This window comes from Dendrobates tinctorius, unplaced genomic scaffold, assembly GCF_039654945.1.
Source record: "Dendrobates tinctorius isolate UK_male_01 unplaced genomic scaffold, ASM3965494v1 ptg000059l, whole genome shotgun sequence".
Classification (NCBI taxonomy): domain Eukaryota; kingdom Metazoa; phylum Chordata; class Amphibia; order Anura; family Dendrobatidae; genus Dendrobates; species Dendrobates tinctorius.
In genome coordinates, this window is record NW_027361727.1 from 14,941,214 (window position 1) to 14,959,478 (window position 18,265).

At 41.8% G+C, this 18,265-nt stretch overlaps 1 protein-coding gene across 12 annotated transcripts in view; it reads right to left on the reverse strand.

Annotated features, from left to right (window-relative positions):
* NRXN2 (neurexin 2) overlaps window positions 1–18,265 on the reverse strand; it is a 900,728-nt gene that overhangs the window by 436,571 nt on the left and 445,892 nt on the right. For 8 of the 12 annotated variants that reach the window (XM_073578436.1, XM_073578435.1, XM_073578437.1 and 5 more), the window contains 3 exons: window positions 17,746–17,772; window positions 14,452–14,571; window positions 8,456–8,843 (listed from right to left, as the gene is read on the reverse strand). In XM_073578436.1, the coding sequence (XP_073434537.1) occupies window positions 8,456–8,843; window positions 14,452–14,571; window positions 17,746–17,772 (535 nt within the window). The remainder of the gene's footprint in view (window positions 1–8,455; window positions 8,844–14,451; window positions 14,572–17,745; window positions 17,773–18,265) is intronic. The other 4 variants (XM_073578443.1, XM_073578438.1, XM_073578434.1 and 1 more) reach the window with 1 other exon arrangement.

Below are 18,265 nucleotides of genomic sequence, written 5' to 3' on the forward strand. Positions count from 1 at the left end.
ATATCTGTAGAAACTTTTCAGAAATTTCAATCCACCTCTCTGTTGTGGGCTCTGGTAAAAACTCTTCAGCTAAGGAGTCCCACAGTGCACGGCATGTGTGCTTCTCTATTCCAGATATGGTGGAAATCCAGAGTCTGAACTGGAAATGCAGTGACGAAAGGGATTCTCCAGTTGCAATAAATCTGTGGGGAATTAAAAAACAATCAATTAGTTTAAAATCACAGCATTACATACCAAAACTCAGCTATAACACTTGGAGATACAAACTACCACCAGCAAGATTGCAGTGAAAGTGTGCTCTGATGCGAGCATATCCAATAAATGTGGCTTACCTTAATGTCACCATCAGACGCTCTGCGGGTGAAACGGAGAAGCGACAATAGGTGTCCGATTTTCTTATGAGGTGTGCAATGCGCTCCACCAAGTAATCAAAATTCTCCATTTTGATCCGAACATATCCAAAAAATTTATCCGGGTTTCGTCGAAGGTCCATGCAGAGTGTAGAATAGACCCCATGCGTCATTCTCTTGGCTGTGATGGGGTGGATCCACAAACGTCATCTACGATGCCTGATGCGCTGCTGTCTCGCTCTCTCCTTCTCCAGAACAATCACCCTCAAACGATTCGCCTCCGCTGTAAAATCCGCCAAATTCTTCAAAATATTTCCAATCACAACATCCATCTTCGCCAGTCACTTGCTCTTCTCTCCAACCTGCACTTTCTCCTCTACAACCTGTCAAAGAAGGGCTGTAGGAACACGGTATATATAGTTTTTCAGTAGCCAATCCCGTTCGGAAGGCCACAAGGGGCCTTTTTAAAAACCAGATCCGGCGTAATCCGTTGAAAAACGGATCAAAAACCGGATGAACCGGATGAGATGGATTTGGTTTTGACTGTCATGCGCAAGACGGATCCGGCAGAAAACCGGATCCGTCACATCCGGTTTTACAAAACATTTGCCGGATCCGACACAACGCCGGAACGCCCCTGACGGCGAAAACCTGATGTGTGAAAGTAGCCTAACATGGGCGTTATGGCGTTCCTCTGGTTAATATGTATTTTGCAAGGACACAATGACTGTTTATTACTAGTGACAGGCGATATTACATATATCTATGAGCTGGGACTAGGATGCTGATGTCATATAGCGGCGCTCCTAGAAGCTGGCGATAATAGAGCTCCGATGTATCTCGGCGTCAGCCTGCTTTACGTATGCAAAGCAGCAAGTCACGGAGACCTAAAAGCGCAACTGAAAGGAGCAAACAGGAAAATGCTTTTAAATTATACAGAAATAGACAGTTCTAATTACTAAGTGGGGGAGTAAGACACTTGCGCACTGTATAATGCATCAACCATTTTGCTTTAGGATTGCACAGCGCTATGTAATATACATGCACCGTGGGTTCCTAATTCCTGCTGGGAATACACTTTAACTCCGCAGGACATGAGCACTGACTATGAGAGTTGAAACATCACCCGCAGCAGCCTATTCGCTAAAACATGGTCAATCCTAGGTCCGGATTTGTACGTGAAAACGCACTTTTCGGATATGGTGAATGGTGGAGAGGGACCCCCTAATCCCAGACTGGATGAATATTGCACTTACGGCCGCGCTCATAAATGTCAGGATTATTACGCAACTTTTATTGCAAATCTCAAAAAGTGTCTAAGTTCCTGTGTTTTAGTCTTAGTCACGGCTCATCCGGAACATAAGCTCCGCTGTCGGTGCTGCTATGGATCTGCTATAAAAGCAATGTCGTAATCTTGGCGCCTATCAGAGCTGGAACCATTGCTTTATTCATGGATTTCACGCTTCCCAAGCTTTACCTCTGTTACACTGAAGGAACCTGCCTGAGTCACTGCTGCGTTAATCATCATTTGCACACTACGGGGGAGATGGATTTGTTCTGTATCATTATATTGTTTTTTTTTCTTTTTTTTTTTTTACATTAGGCACTTTCCAGAATTTAAGCATTGAAATGTAGAGTTATCGTAAAATAGACCTGATCCTATATTTATACATGAATGTTCACAGCTATTTATGAATATATTTCAGGAGGATTTCCTACTGGTTGTTAAAGAAGAAAAAAAAAAACTTGCAGGAGTAATAAAATGTAAAAAATGGTGACGCTTTTGGTTACAACATTGATTCGAAATGCGGGCCATTCTTTAAGGAGACCTGTCTGCAAGTTTATACATAAGGCTCAGTTGCTCTTGAGATGAAAGGCTGTCTCCTGTTCATTTTGGGTCAATAAAAACCCCAGTTCTCTTTATTAAATTTGCTATTTCAGTCCAATTTTTTCAATTTATATATTGACATTAAAAAATTGCTATAAAAAAGTTAATATACCCGTATATACTCGAGTATAAGCCGACCCATGTATAAGCCGAGGCACCTAATTTTGCCACGGAAAACTGGGTAAGCTTATTGACTTGAGTATAAGCCGGGTATGCATTGTCCCCTCATCTGGTATGCGTGGCTCCCCCTGTCGCTGTTCTGGTATGCGTGGCTCTCCCCATCCCATCGTTGTATGCATGGGCTTCCCCCATTCCGTCGTTGTATGCATGGCTTCCCGGTTCCTTCCTGGTATGCATGCTTGCTATTACAAAGAAAACCCAATCTTACTCACCCTCCTCCAGTGTGCCCTCGCAGCAACTCGCTGGTGCCGACTTCCAGCAGCTCTTCCTGCTGAGCGATCACATGGCACCCCTCATTAAGGTAATGAATATGCACTCCACACCTATGGGAGTGGAGACATGTGCATATTCACTACCTTAATGAGCGGTGCCACGTGATGGCTCAGCACAGGAAGAGCTCCCAGCACCGGGACCAACGGAGATGCAGCGACGGCGCGGAGGAGGGCAAGTATGATGTCTTCTGGAAGCCGGCGGCTGCAGATGACACTGTGCGCTCTATTTATTAGTGGCACAGGCTTTAGCCACAGCTGCCAGCTCCTGCCGCAGCTCCCCAGACAATGACTCGTGTATAAGCCGAGGGGGGAGTTTTCAGCACAAAAAAAGTGCTGAAAAATGCGGCTTATACACAAGTATATACGGTATATAAAATTTGCTATTGCTGTCCACTTTCTTTTATTTATACGTTAACATAAATATATATATATATATATATATATATATATATATATACACACACACACACATCCCTACATATACATACACTGTAAGGTGGCTGACGGACACCTAGTGAATGGGAAATATGTATCACAGTGGTGCATGTCCACCGTCACATTAGCTCCAACTGAATCAGTTATAGTTGGGTGCCGGCTGTATAAGACGGCCAGCACAGGCACTGCTTGGAGCAGTCTCAGCTCCTGAGCCCGCTCTATACAATGATAATGCACTTCTACGTTTACAGATGTCATCACAAAGGGGGTTAAACATATGGATGGAATACTTTTGTAGACAGTTTTATTTGAGACAGTGACACTTTAAATGACTTCTTTGTTTATAGATAGATTGAACACTAACTTGGGACATGGCCAACCAGCAATCCAACTCACCATTCAAAACGCAACATGTACAGTATGTATTCTACAGTAACACCATGTATGTATATCCCCATGCTTAAAGGGAGTCTGTTAGAAGTTTTGACCCTGGATAACCACTGACTACCCTATATAGGGAAGGAGAAGTGGTGTCTAACCCATTGAGGACCGGACAATTTCACATTTTTGTAGATTTCTTTTCTCCTCCTGTTCTTTCGTTTTTTTCCCCCATCGAGTTTTTACGAGTTGTAGTTTTGAATGACATGATTAATGCTACCATATAATGCACTGGGAAATGGGAAACATCTATGTTTATTGAATTTTTTTATGAAAAACGCTTGTTTGCTTGAGCTTTCTATGCAGACAGAGCTGCCCCTGGCAAGCCAGTGCTGTCAATAACCAGTGAGGGAGGCGGGGCGTGTAAAACCAGTGGGCAGAACAATGCACTGAGCCTCTTGGCCACACCCAGGGTGCTGTGAACATGCTAATTAGCATATGTGAATGATCTTCAGTTTCTGCAGATTGGAGGCAGTGATTAGAGCACTAAAGTTGCAATTATTATAGTGGCGATATCCCCTATAAGGCTTCGTGTTTAGTTTATTTGGTTTGTTTCGGCTCAGAGACTCCCTTTAAAGGGAATCCGTCACCCCATTTTGGTGCAGTATTTAAATGAGTTGTGTCCGGTCCGATGGGCGGTGTTTGGGCTCCTTTCCTCCACCCCTCCTTGGCCACTGTCCACAATATTTCAGGTAATTTCCTTAGTTGTCCTCCATATTACGTGCGTGCACATTGCAATCTTGACTCGCGCACACGCAGTATGCTTTACCCAACTGCAGGCAAAGCCGAAAAGCATTAGTGTGTATGCGCCGGTGAACTATGTCCCAGAAGTATTTCGCTGTGTTCCGGGACATAGTGTACTGGCGCATGTGCACTAATGCTTTTCTGCTTTGCCAGCAGTTGGGCAAAGCATACTGTGCGAGTCCAGATTGCAATGCGCATGCGCGTAATATGGAGGACAACTAAGGAAATTACCTGAAATATTGCGGACAGCGGTCAAGGAGGGGTGGAGGAAAGGAGCCCAAACACCACCCATCGGACTGGACCCAAGTCATTTAAATACCGTGCCAAAATGAGGTGACAGAGTCCCTGGCAGCACAAACATTCAGCAAGCGGAAAAACAGATGTACTGTATGTATTGTATCTGCAAATGTATCCTCACACTGATACACAAATGCACATTGTGTAAAACCCTAAATTCATTTCCCTCATACAAACTTGCCATGACACGTCCATTGTGTCTGCAGACCTCAGCATTTTTCATCACACTGGTTTTTACGTTTTCTTTTTTTTACCCATTTCTACGATTACACTTTTTGCATTTACAGCGATTACCCAGGTCATAGCGGTCAGCCGAATTCCAGGTTCTAATAAGAGTTGCCATGACCACCGCACACATCTCAAAATTAGCAAATAATCTCCCTGCTGGAACGTATCGATAATCTCACTGCTTAAAAAGTCAATCTCTATTAAATCCAAGTAACGCATTGGTTACCTGAAGGGCAGTAATTTCTTGTTTTCCAAACTGTGTAATTAATTCTCTTGAGCACATTTCTCTGAGAGGAAGATGAGGAACATCAGCATAGTGTGTGTATGTATAAATTATATACATACAGTACACACACACAGTCATTGACGAAAGTGTATTTCTCCAAGAAAATTGTTGCGTTTACACATGTTTTGCTATACACATGTTTACTTCCTTTGTGTGTACTGGAACATCGCAAAAAATAGGCAAATTGGACATAATTTCACACAAAATCCCCCAAATGGGCCTGACAAAATTGTTGGCATTTTTCCAAAATTGTGGGTAAACAACTTTGTTACAAGCACATGATGCTCGTTCAAACTCACCTGTGGCAAGTAACAGGTGGGGACAATATAAAAATCACACCTGAAACCAGATAAAAAGGGAAGAAGTTGCCTCAATCTTTGCATTGTGTGTCTGTGCGTGCCACATGAAGCAAGGAGAACAGAAAAAATAGAAGAGAACTGTCTGAGGGCTTGAGAACCAAAATTGTTGAAAAATATCAACAATCTCAACTTTGCAAGTCCATCGCCAGAGATCTTCATGTTCCTTTGTCCACAGTGCGCAACATAAATCAAGAAGATTACAACCTGTGGCACTGTAGCTAATCTCCTTGGAAGTGAATGACAGAAAAAAATTGTTGAAAGGTTAAATTCAGGATAGTCCAGATAGTGGATACGCAGCCCCAATCAATTTCCAAAGAAATTCAAGCTGTCCTGCAGGCTCAGGTGCATCAGTGTCAATGCCAACTATCCATTGACATTTGAATTAAATTAAACGCTATGGCAGGAGACCCAGGAGGACCTCACTGCTGACACAGAGACATAAAAAGGTAGCCCGAAATTTTGCCAAAATGTACGTGAGTAAGCTGAGATCCAGCAGAGAAAGCAATTTACGGACCAAGAGAGAGGTTTTGGTAAAGCACATTACTGAAAATAGAATCAGGCCTACAAAGAAAAGAACACAATAGTACCTAAAGTCAAACATGGTGGAGGTTCAAAGAAGTTTTGTTTGTTTTTTTGTTGCCTCTGGCACTTGGTGCCTTGACTGTGTGCAAGGCATCATGAAATATGAAGATTAGGAAAAGGATTTTGGGTCACAATGCAGTTCCCGGTGTCAGAAACCTGGGTGTGTGTCATAAGTCGGGGGTCTTCCAGGAGGACTATGTCCTCAAACATACTTCAAGAAGCCACCAGAAATGGATGGAAACAAAGCGCTGGAGAGTTGTGAAGTGGCCATTAATGAGTCCGGAACTAAATCCCTTTGAACACCTGCAGAGAGATCTTAAAATTGCTGTTGAGAGAAGGCGCCTGTCAAATATGAGAGATCGGGAGCAGTTTGCAAAAGAAGAGTGCTCCAAAATGCAGTTGAGAGGTGCAAGAAGCTCCTAGATGGTTATAGGAAACAATTTTCTGCAGTTATTTATTCCAAAGGTGTGCAACCAAATATTAAGTTGAAGGTGCCAACAATTTTGCCCGGCCCATTTTTAGAGTTTTAGCATTTGTGTGTATGCAGAAATATACAAGTTATAAAAATGTATAAAAGGTTTCGCCATTAAAATATAGTGTGCCAGAATAACCGTAGACTGAGAATAGAGTATTTTTTTGCTTATGTGGAATGCTGTAAAACTGGTACTAAACCTGTGACTAGGAAGTCATACAATGCACCAAGCTTACAAATGACATGTACTGGAAAATGTAGCCGTGACAAGTCAGAGGGAAAAGAAAAAAAGTGTATTTCTTTAAGTCCAGAAAATTGCACAAAAAGTATCACAGTGTTAGGAATTCTGATAAATTTTGCTCCATTTGAAGCACTTAGCCAGCTCATAAATTCATGCACCTTCGAACACTCTTGATGAATCTCCCCCTGTGCATCTATCGAGAGATACACAACTTCATACAATAGAATATTCCTGATACTTAAAAGCACTCGGGGCGTGTTATTATGTAATGATTGTAGAAGTCACTGCTGGATACAAATAGAGGAGGAAACTTTTTTCTTTTTTTACTTTGCTCCTCTTGGGTTGTCCATCTCGTTTTTGCTATTGTACATTGCCTGCGACATTTCTCCAAGTCTTTAGATCACGGAAGGTACTCATTGGGCTCACTACAAAGTTCTGGATTTTTCGTCACCAGTAATACAAAAAGGCTAATGGGCTACCTGATAACCAGTATGGATCACAGCAGATTTTCTACTTGACATAACTAAAAGGATATAGACACCTTTAGGGTCAACTCATTTATGTATATACTTGAAAAATTTGCACCTTTTCTAACATGCTTTCCCCCCCCCCCGCACATTTCTTTCCACAGTATCAGTTTGCTAAGAATCCATTAGTGAGCTTGCCTGACAAAGTTTGCTATTCTCTTATGTCTTTTTTTCAATTTCTCTGTGCCGATTTATGCTCACGGACCGCATCAAAGTTGGCTGAACTTTGATGTGATCATAAATGAGCCAAGACTCGAAAAAATAGTAGAGAAGGACAATATCACGTTGAACCAGCTGCATTAAATGAGAAGCCTTGTGTGTCCCAAATTTGTTGGTTTTTTGTATCAACGCGTTTCGGCACTGAGTCACTCTTGGTTTTTCACCTTGAGAAAGGCACGGTCCAGTGCCGAACTGCGTCGGGTCAATAAAAGAACCATTTTGGAGAATTAAAAGACTTCTCATTTCCCGCAGCTCAGTCCGTTCAATATAATGTCGTTCTCCTAGGCCAGTGTTTCCCAAACTCCTGTCCTCACGGACTACACGGGTCATGCTTTCAGGATTTCCTTAGTATTGCACATATGGTGGAAGTATCATCAAGGCATCATGAATTCTCTCTTCTGTGCAACTCTATGAAAATCCTGAAAACATGACCTGTGGGGTCCCTGAGGACTGGAGTCTGGGAACCACTGTCCTAGACTATTAATCATCTGAAAGAAGTGTTGCTCCTCCAGCCATGGAGCCGCAGCAGCAGTTACATGTGTCTACAGGTGTTTTGCATTCATACAACACTGTCAGGTGAGCGCATACTCCCGCCTTTTAACTTCCTTACCAGGCGATACTGCTCTGTGTGCGCTTTTGTCACCCCAAATAGTTTATCAAGACCCAAAAAAAGACAGACAAAAGAGATACAAACTCCCAGTCAGAATAAGCTCTCTGATGGATTCTTAGTTAACGCATTCAACAGCCATAAATGTGTAGCGAAACGAAAAGCCAGTAAGAGGCGAACTGAGCAAAATTTTTTAATAAAACCCAACTGCACATTTTTTTTTATCCTAAAATACATGCATTTAAGTGGAAACAAAATATATTGCCGCTGAAGTTGCCTACGTCCTTTAAGTCAATGTATCAATAGTATTGAGCAAATAATTTCACTCACCCCTTCACCATCTCCACGGCAATAAAGTCCGGCCCCTGACCTCCATTGTAAAGTAAGAGCCCATCTGGATGCCGCCCACGAAACATGAAGAGAAGATGCATGGAGGCATACGCCTGTAGTCGAGGTAGGGCAAGGTACGCCGGTCCCGACCGAAACACTACAGGATCGGCTAGCAGTGGACGCAGACCCCCGGCACGAGCATTTAGTTCACAACGTCTGCCTAATTCACCGTCCTGACATAAGTCAAGATATGGGGCGCCATTGTAACGGAGAGCTGTTAAGTGACCCAAGAAATTTGAAGGTGGGGCCGAAAGGAAACGGCGTTCAGTCATTATGCCCGTTTCCAGATGGTGAAGCTCCAGTCGTGTATGGTCACCAGCCATGTGTCCTGAAACAGCAAGAAGCACAAAATGAATAGTTTCTATGTGAACTAATACATATATGGTGGATAAAACACATAATTTCAACTAATGTATAGCACGTTGGTCTATAAAAAAATTGAAGCCCATTGGTATTCACGAAAATAGAAAGACTTGGTTAGGCTTCATAGTTTTATAGAATAGCTAGAATTATTAAATAAATGGAGCTCAGCGTATCGTAAAAGTAAAATTTTCCTTGGTTACTTGGAAACAATGATTACATGCCTATAACGGTATGGTTCAGCAGTTACTAGAGGGCAATGTAGTAATTAACGTGAGTCTGTAGAAGGCATATGGGAGCGATGCTATAATGTCCTAATTATCCTGTATTATGGAGGAATTATGAGAATGGTAGAGGTTAGGTCAATAATAAACTGGAAGACATGATTCTCACAATGGTTACAGCTTTATATACTGAAAAGAGCTTAGATGATTCGGGAGAAGAGAAGTCTCCTCTACCTACACTGTAAGGATAAAAGTACAGAGAGTCACATTCCCCTAGAGGAGCTTTTCTGACCTCCCATTCTACCTCCATAGACATTAATATGGAGTCGCCTCTGCAGATATAACAGCTCCCGTTCTTCTGGGAAGACCTTTTACAAGATTATGGAGACATCAGTGGAAATTTTTGCCCCTTCATCCAGAAGAACATTTGTAAGGTCAGACACGGATGTTGAAGGAGAGTCCGGGATCACAATCTCCGTTCTAGTTCATCCTAAAGTTGATGGATGGGGTTGAGGTCCGGGTTCTGTCCATCTGGTCCTGTTCAACCATATCTTTATAGACCTTGCGCAGTGGGCAATGTCAATGGGAACAGAAAGTGGCCTTCTCCAAACTGCTCCAACAAAGCTGGAAGCTACCAATGTTCAAATGTCCAAAATGTCTTGAATGCTGAAGCAGAAAGATTTTGCTTCACTGGTATTAATGGGCCGAGGCCATCCCCTGAAAAACAAGCCTATAGAATTATTCCTCCTCCACCAAAACTGTACAATAGCACAGTGCAGTCAAGTGGGTAACATCCTCCTGGACTCTCCAAATCGAGACTCCTCCATCTGACCCCAGATATGGTAGTGTAATTAATCACTGCACAGAACACGTTTCCTCCAAAATACAGTGGTGGCGGCTTTAATTCTTTTAATTCATTCCACTTCATCTGATGCTTGGCATTGTGCTTGGTGATGTAAGGCTGCATGTAGCTGGTCGGCCATGAAGCTCCCCGCAGGGGCGCTGTGTTTGTGCTAATACTGGAGGAGGTCTAGTTTCTGTAGTTACAGAGTTAGCAGAGCATTGGTGACTTTTCTGCCCCCTACCCGTCAGCACTTTATGGGATCTCCACTTCATGGCTGAGTTGCTGCGGTTCCTTCCACTTCTCATTAATATCACTCAAAAGTGATGGGGAAAGATTCAAGAGTGAACAAATATGAATGGACTTGTTACCACGGTGGCTCCTTTTACAGGACCGCGCTGGTATCAGTGAGCTCTGCACTACCAGCCATTCTGACACATGCTACTTAAGTCAGTTGGCATGACGAGGTGACAGAGGTTATATACAAGGGGGTAATGGGGCCAGATGTTACACACTGAGGGCTGATGGGCCGGATGTTATATAATGGGTGGCAAGGGCCTGGATGTTATATAATGGGGGCGAGGGGCCGGATGTTATATAATGGGGGGCAAGGGCCTGGATGTTATATAAGGGGGGCGAGGGGCCGGATGTTTTATAATGGGGGTAAGGGGCTGGATGTTATATAATGGGGTGAGGGGCTGGATGTTATATAATGGGGTGAGGGGCTGGATGTTATATAATTGGGGGTGAGGGGCTGGATGTTATATAATGGGGGGCAAGGGCCTGGATGTTATATAATGGGGGTGAGGGGCTGGATGTTATATAATGGGGTGAGGGCCTGGATGTTATATAATTGGGGGTGAGGGGCTGGATGTTATATAATGGGGGGGCGAGGGCCTGGATGTTATATAATGGGGGCGAGGGCCTGGATGTTATATAATGGGGGTGAGGGGCTGGATGTTATATAACGGGGGTGAGGGGCTGGATGTTATATAATGGGGGTGAGGGGCTGGATGTTATATAATGGGGGGGCGAGGGCCTGGATGTTATATAATGGGGGCGAGGGTCTGGATGTTATATAATTGGGGGTGAGGGGCTGGATGTTATATAATGGGGGGCAAGGGCCTGGATGTTATATAATGGGGGCGAGGGGCCGGATGTTTTATAATGGGGGTGAGGGGCTGGATGTTATATAATGGGGTGAGGGGCTGGATGTTATATAATGGGGGTGAAGGCCTGGATGTTATATATAATGGGGCTGAGGGGCTGGATGTTATATAATGGGTGTGAAGGGCCGGATGTTATATAATGGGGCCGAGGGACTGGATGTTATATCATGGGGGCCGAGAGCCTGGATGTTATAAAATTTGGTTTGGTGAGGCTGGATGTTATATATAATGGGGCCGAGGGGCAGGATGTTATATAATGGGGGTGAGGCGACGGATGTTATATGCTGGTGACAATGGGACTTAATGAAAATTCTGAATTCATTCAAATTAAATCATGTGTCCCAATCATTTTGTCCATATTGTCTGTCTGTCTACCTATCTGTGTAGAAAATTAGTCCTGAGATGCACTTATATAGTTTGCTGTATTTTCCATGATGATAGGTGAGGATTCCACCTCTGGGACCCTCATCCTTTAAGAGAACAAAGCACCCAGGACCGCAGCTTTTCTCCGCATAGTGGAGCTCCTGTCCATCAACTGTGCAGGGAACTTCAGCACAGCTTCAGTCAGGAGGAAGGAGATCGTTCTCTATAATCTGGTGCACAGGAGCACTGCAATGCAGAGAAGAACTGTGATGGAGCTGTAAAACTCATTGGTCATTTTCCCAGCATTCGGTCTCCCACTGATTACAGAATTGCAATAGATCCTAGTGATATGCTACCACTTCCAATCGTGATAAAACACAATTAAAGGCATATAAAATAGGAGTTTAACCCAATATGTGTTTATTTGTAGTAACTGCTGCCAGTATACATGTGAAGACTGACGATGGCTGGTTTGAAACAGCACAACTGGAGATAATCAAATCAATTAGTAAAAATTCAAATTTGCCATCAATTTTACCAAAAAAATTCCATTCACCGGAATAGGAATATTTTAATGTTTGATTTACTCGAATCCAGCAAAATGTTGGCGAGACAACCGCCATTTTGCTGGATTCTTTTTCTATGGGCTGAGAAGGGGTTAAAAAATAATAATAAAAAACTATACTAACTTTCTTTAGGCTCACCCATTACCTGTTATACCGTTTGGTCTTTGAATATTTTCCAGTCTCTGGTCAAGTTGGACCAACGAAGTGCCGGAAGATCCAAAGGCCAAGAAGATGCAAAGTCCGGAAGATCCAAAACCAAGACTGGAGAACTGGGTTGGGAGCTGTGGTGACAAGACAAGTGAAGGGGCCGTCCTAGTATAGGAGCATACAGTTGTGGCCAAAAGTATTGACACCCCTGCAATTCTGTCAGATAATACTCAGTTTCTTCCTGAAAATGATTGCAAACACAAATTCTTTGGTATTATTATCTTCATTTAATTTGTCTTAAATGAAAAAACACAAAAGAGAATGAAGCAAAAAGCAAAACATTGATCATTTCACACAAAACTCCCAAAATGGGCCAGACAAAAGTATTGGCACCCTCAGCCTAATACTTGGTTGCACAACCTTTAGCCAAAATAACTGCGACCAACCGCTTCCGGTAACCATCAATGAGTTTCTTACAATGCTCTGCTGGAATTTTAGACCATTCTTCTTTGGCAAACTGCTCCAGGTCCCTGATATTTGAAGGGTGCCTTCTCCAAACTGCCATTTTTAGATCTCTCCACAGGTGTTCTATGGGATTCAGGTCTGGACTCATTGCTGGCCATCTTAGAAGTCTCCAGTGCTTTCTCTCAAACCATTTTCTAGTGCTTTTTGAAGTGTGTTTTGGGTCATTGTCCTGCTGGAAGACCCATGACCTCTGAGGGAGACCCAGCTTTCTCACACTGGGCCCTACATTATGCTGCAAAATTTGTTGGTAGTCTTCAGACTTCATAATGCCATGCACATGGTCAAGCAGTCCAGTGCCAGAGGCAGCAAAGCAACCCCAAAACATCAGGGAACCTCCACCATGTTTGACTGTAGGGACCATGTTCTTTTCTTTGAATGCCTCTTTTTTTCTCCTGTAAACTCTGTTGATGCCTTTGCCCAAAAAGCTCTACTTTTGTCTCATCTGACAAGAGAACATTCTTCCAAACCGTTTTAGGCTTTTTCAGGTAAGTGTTGGCAAACTCCAGCCTGGGCTTTTTATGTCTCGGGGTAAGAAGTGGGGTCTTCCTGGGTCTCCTACCATACAGTCCCTTTTCATTCATCTGACCAGAGAACATTCTTCCAAACCGTTTTAGGCTTTTTCAGGTAAGTTTTGGCAAACTCCAGCCTGGCTTTTTTATGCCTCAGGGTAAGAAGTGGGGTCTTCCTGGGTTTCCTACCATACAGTCCCTTTTCATTCAGACGCCGATGGATAGTACGGGTTGACACTGTTGTACCCTCGGACTGCAGGTCAGCTTGAACTTATTTGGATGTTAGTCGAGGTTCTTTATCCAACATCCGCACAATCTTGCGTTGAAATCTCTTGTCAATTTTTCTTTTTCATCCACATTTAGGGAGGTTAGCCACAGTGCTATGGGCTTTAAACTTCTTGATGACACTGCGCACGGTAGGCACAGGAACATTCAGGTCTTTGGAGATGGATTTGTAGCCTTGAGATTGCTCATGCTTCCTCACAATTTGGTTTCTCAAGTCCTCAGACAGTTCTTTGGTCTTCTTTCTTTTCTCCATGCTCAATGTGGTACACACAAAGACACAGGACAGAGGTTGAGTCAACTTTAATCCATGTCAACTGGCTGCAAGTGTGATTTAGTTATTGCCAACACCTGTTAGGTGCCACAGGTAAGTTACAGGTGCTGCTAATTACACAAATTAGAGAAGCATCACATGATTTTTCGAACAGTGCCAATACTTTTGTCCACCCTCTTTTTTATGTTTGGTGTGGAATTATATCCAATTTGGCTTTAGGACAATTCTTTTTGTGGTTTTTCATTTAAGACAAATTAAATGAAGATAATAATAACAAAGAATGTGAGTTTGCAATCATTTTCAGGAAGAAACTGAGTATTATCTGACAGAATTGCAGGGGTGTCAATACTTTTGGCCACAACTGTATGACCTTATTTTTTTGCCCCTTCCATCCCATCCATTTATTACACTATGGGGTCTGGATAGACCTCAGAACATAGTAAACTTTTTGGGGCACTCTCTGTTTCGTTCAAATTTCAAATTTTCGACAGATTCTAACCCAAAATAATTTTCTTTGGAAATTCACTCATCTTTATTCTCGTGTATGAGGCTCGCCATTTATAGCATATAGTGCATTTAATTTAATTTAATTTAAACTACAGACAACAATAAATCAATTGAATTCAACTGATTAAAAAAAAAAAAGATGTGCAAAAAAAAAACCATTCCCACCTACCTTCTACAGTGACATTGTCCACACTGAGCTGGAGGTATTTCCCTCTGCGGAGTACTCGTACTGTGTGCCATTCGTTGTCATTTAGCTTTTGGCCAGCAAACAAAGTCTCTGGGCCCTTACCTAAAAGGAGCAGGGATGCAGTGTAAAGCTACGCATAAGCCTTTTTTTTTTTTCTCAAACACATACCTATAACTCGGAGTGATGGAAGCTGCGACAAATTGATGTGTAGAATCAAATTTGCGAAAAACAGCAGAAAAGTAGCTCCTAACATGATGCCCTAGTACAAATTATCTAGAGTGAAAGAGGCTCAGGTCTACCTATAAATTATTATATTTTTGCTCAAGTACTGGAACTCTTTCTATCTGCTGCTGATTTGATGCAGTTGAGGGAACAGAACTTAAATGGAAAGTAAATCGCTGGCGAAACATTCTTTTTTATCTCATCTCTTTTTATTTTCTGATTGTCATTTTTTTTTTCATTCTGTTTTCCCTGCTTAATTATGGAGATATTTATCTTGCAATTTTTCAGAAAAAAAAATGGAGTTGAGAGTTCTCTAGGCATGCTCTGTGATCTGTGCAGAGGTCATTATGCAGGGAGGGGGTAGGAGGTGAACTGTGACAATCGCCTAAAGTAGATAGTGCAGTTCTGTTACATTACCCAACTATAATCCTGCATCTGCTGATAATGAGTTGACTGCTGAAAACTGATCTCTACAAGACATGAAGACTTAACTCGGTATTAGACTTTGCAGCTAGATCGAAAACTGAAAGATTTTATATTTTTTTTAATTATAAATAGTGATATAGAAAAAAACTAAAGTGTTTAAAGGCATTATCCCACAGGCATTGTACATTTTCATTAATAGACATTGGAATTGTAAGAAAAAAATACTCCTGGGCCGAGATATTCTTATAAAAGTGTCCCTTCTACGTACTGTTTTATTTGCGGTGTATGACCATGAAAAGCTGCTCCACTTCATGGTCATGGTATGCCACATCTCTTGGTCAGAGAAGTCACTTATGGCAGGGGCTCATAGCTACTTTTGTTTCTGAAATAACACTTTGCCCTGTCTGTTTTATCACAGGAGTGAGTGATTCTGCCTAGTCTTCAGCCCTCTGAGCTCATCATAAATCATAGGCCATGACACAGGACCTCCAGTGAAAACTGAGCTTGTATGTGACTGAATTGATATATGTGTTAGATAATAATATGATTCTGTTTACCGACAACAAATACAACCAAGTGTGAAAAGGGTCTGTGGAGGCAGAATAGGTCAGTGAATGGTTTGTGGACAACTAGAAAAAAATACATACTTTTTTTCCTGAAATGGTCCCACTGGATTTTCCATGGACTATATCGGATATGTCAAGGCAGATAGACACAACCTTTCACAGCTAGATGCAAAATAATTATATAGATATGACATATGACCCGGTCTTCCAATCCTCCACAACTCCTTTTAATATCAGACAATCTGTCACGGGTGTGTCAGATGCTACAGACAGTCGCTCTGCATCTGGCTGCAGAAGATCTTTGTGTTTGGCATTGCATACGCCTTCTTAAGCCTCCTGACTTTTGGACCCAGTGGCAACCTCCCTCTGGTACTTATTGACACACCTTGACCTGGGTGTTTATAGACTCCCAGTCTGCTTCTGGGAGTCGCCGGTGAGATTCACATTTTTCCCTTGTGAAGGGTTTGGAGCTATAGCAGTCAGCTTACTTTATCTCTGATGTTTGGTGTTACCTCTCTGAGTCTGCTCAAGTTACGTTGCTTACCCCTTATTTTTCTCCCTTCTTGTCTTTAGTGTACAATGGGGACTGACCAGTGTTCACCCCCTTCCCTATTCAGGGCCAAGTTCTAGGGATATACAGGGCTTAAGTTCCTGCTTAGCGATTGGTGTGGAACCAATATAGGGACAGTAGGGGAGGCAGGGTGCAATTAGATCTGCCTAGGGGTCTCCACTTCCCCTTTCCTTCATTTGGACTTTTCTTCTCTTCTCTTCGTGTTTCACTTAGTCTTGCCACACTGTACATGACACAATCCTTTTAGTTTTAGATTTCTTACCTATTGGCTACAACCTACCTAATGTTTAACTTACACTTTAAAGCAGCACTCCAGCCAAGAAAAAAACTATTTTGTGCATATAGTGCAGCATAGGCTATGATTTAAAAAAATAAAAATGTAGATGTTTCATATATGCCTCATGTGCAGTATATCTGTTTTAATTAGTATGCCATTGCGATTTCATTCAATGGTTTTCATCTGCATGCACCGCCTCCTGCTTGTGATAGACTTCTCCCTATCAGTTCTCTAAAATACAAAAGTACAGGCAAGCAGTATGTATGCTAGAGATTGGTTAGTTATGATTCTCAGATATTGTGCACAGTCAGTTTAAGTCAGGGGATATGTATCTATCTGAAGTTTATCATTGTATATAGACTGACCTACTAGATCACTGCTCTCTTGTATTATGCAAATATTATTTGTTAAATTGCATGGGCGCATACAGAAGAACAATGGTGAAACTTAGTGGAGAGAGTAGGCTTCTGAGAGCTGCCAGAGAAATAATATTTTCACATTTGTCCTTCTGTAGTTTACAGGAAGTCAGAAAAGTACTATCCACACAGCAGAGCATGTACTGGACTGGTGGTTAGACTGTAGATCACAAGACACATTGGTCGATAATTCCATCGTTCAAAAAGTATAGATGTAACTGAGCTGGGATGCAAAAAGTACACACGTAGGATATTACTGGTAAGCAAGCATCGAGTGTTCAAAACATTTGCTGGAGTGCTACTTTAAGTGTGAAGTTTTCAATTTCTAGTCTTGAGTTTCGTGCATTAGAACTTAGTTACTTAATTTTAATTGTTATGTAATGTACTGTGATATATTGCTATTATTGGATTCACACAGACTATAAAAGTAGAAAAAAAACATAGAAAAGTATTAAATTATAGATTAGAATAGTATTGTGCTCTTGATTTGGTGATATTGGTGATTGCTAGCTAAACGGAATTCATGGACCAACAACAAACTGAAAAGCATTGAAATATTAGAAAAAACAACAACAAAGAAAACACAAATAAATCACAGTCATAAAAACTATTCCAAACTGAATACAAAAGAATAAAAACAATTTAAATTGTCATAAAGAGTCAAAGAGAGAATTCTGAGGATACAGTAACAGAAAGAATGCAAGAGGAGAAATTGAAGAGAAGACAGGAAAGAGGGTGAGGAGCAGAACAGGTTTGTTAGAAAGCACAGTCAGAGCAAAGTTACAGCGTGAGACTTACTGGGCCCGCATACTATCCGTAAACAGTCTGAGGGGAAGAGAAAGAGACAGCCTGGGTTATCCTTCAGATCTTTCTGCAGACAGAACAATTCAGCACCCACATATTCCGGGGACGTACATGTGTCTCAGGGGCCATTTCATAACTGACACTACAGTATACTAATTAAGGTTAAAATTTTGGTAAAATTTGCCTTTGTTTAGGGAAAATACTAAGGCTTTGCTTAATATGTCAAAATACGGTAAAACTGTGCCCTTGTATGATTCATTCATTCTATCATAAACCCACTCGGCGTCATAAATCGATACTAACAAAAAGTGAAAAGTGAAGTAGTTGGCAAAACAATTTTTCAAAAATTTTGGTAAAATTTCTAAGTTTAAAAAGAAATTAACAGCTTTAATCTAGTGATTTGTTCTGCAAGTCCTTCACTTTTGTTAGCACCAGCACTTGAGGAGTCTACCAATTTCTAACCTGAAAAATACCATTTGCAGGAAATTATTCCCATACTTCGATTTCACATACT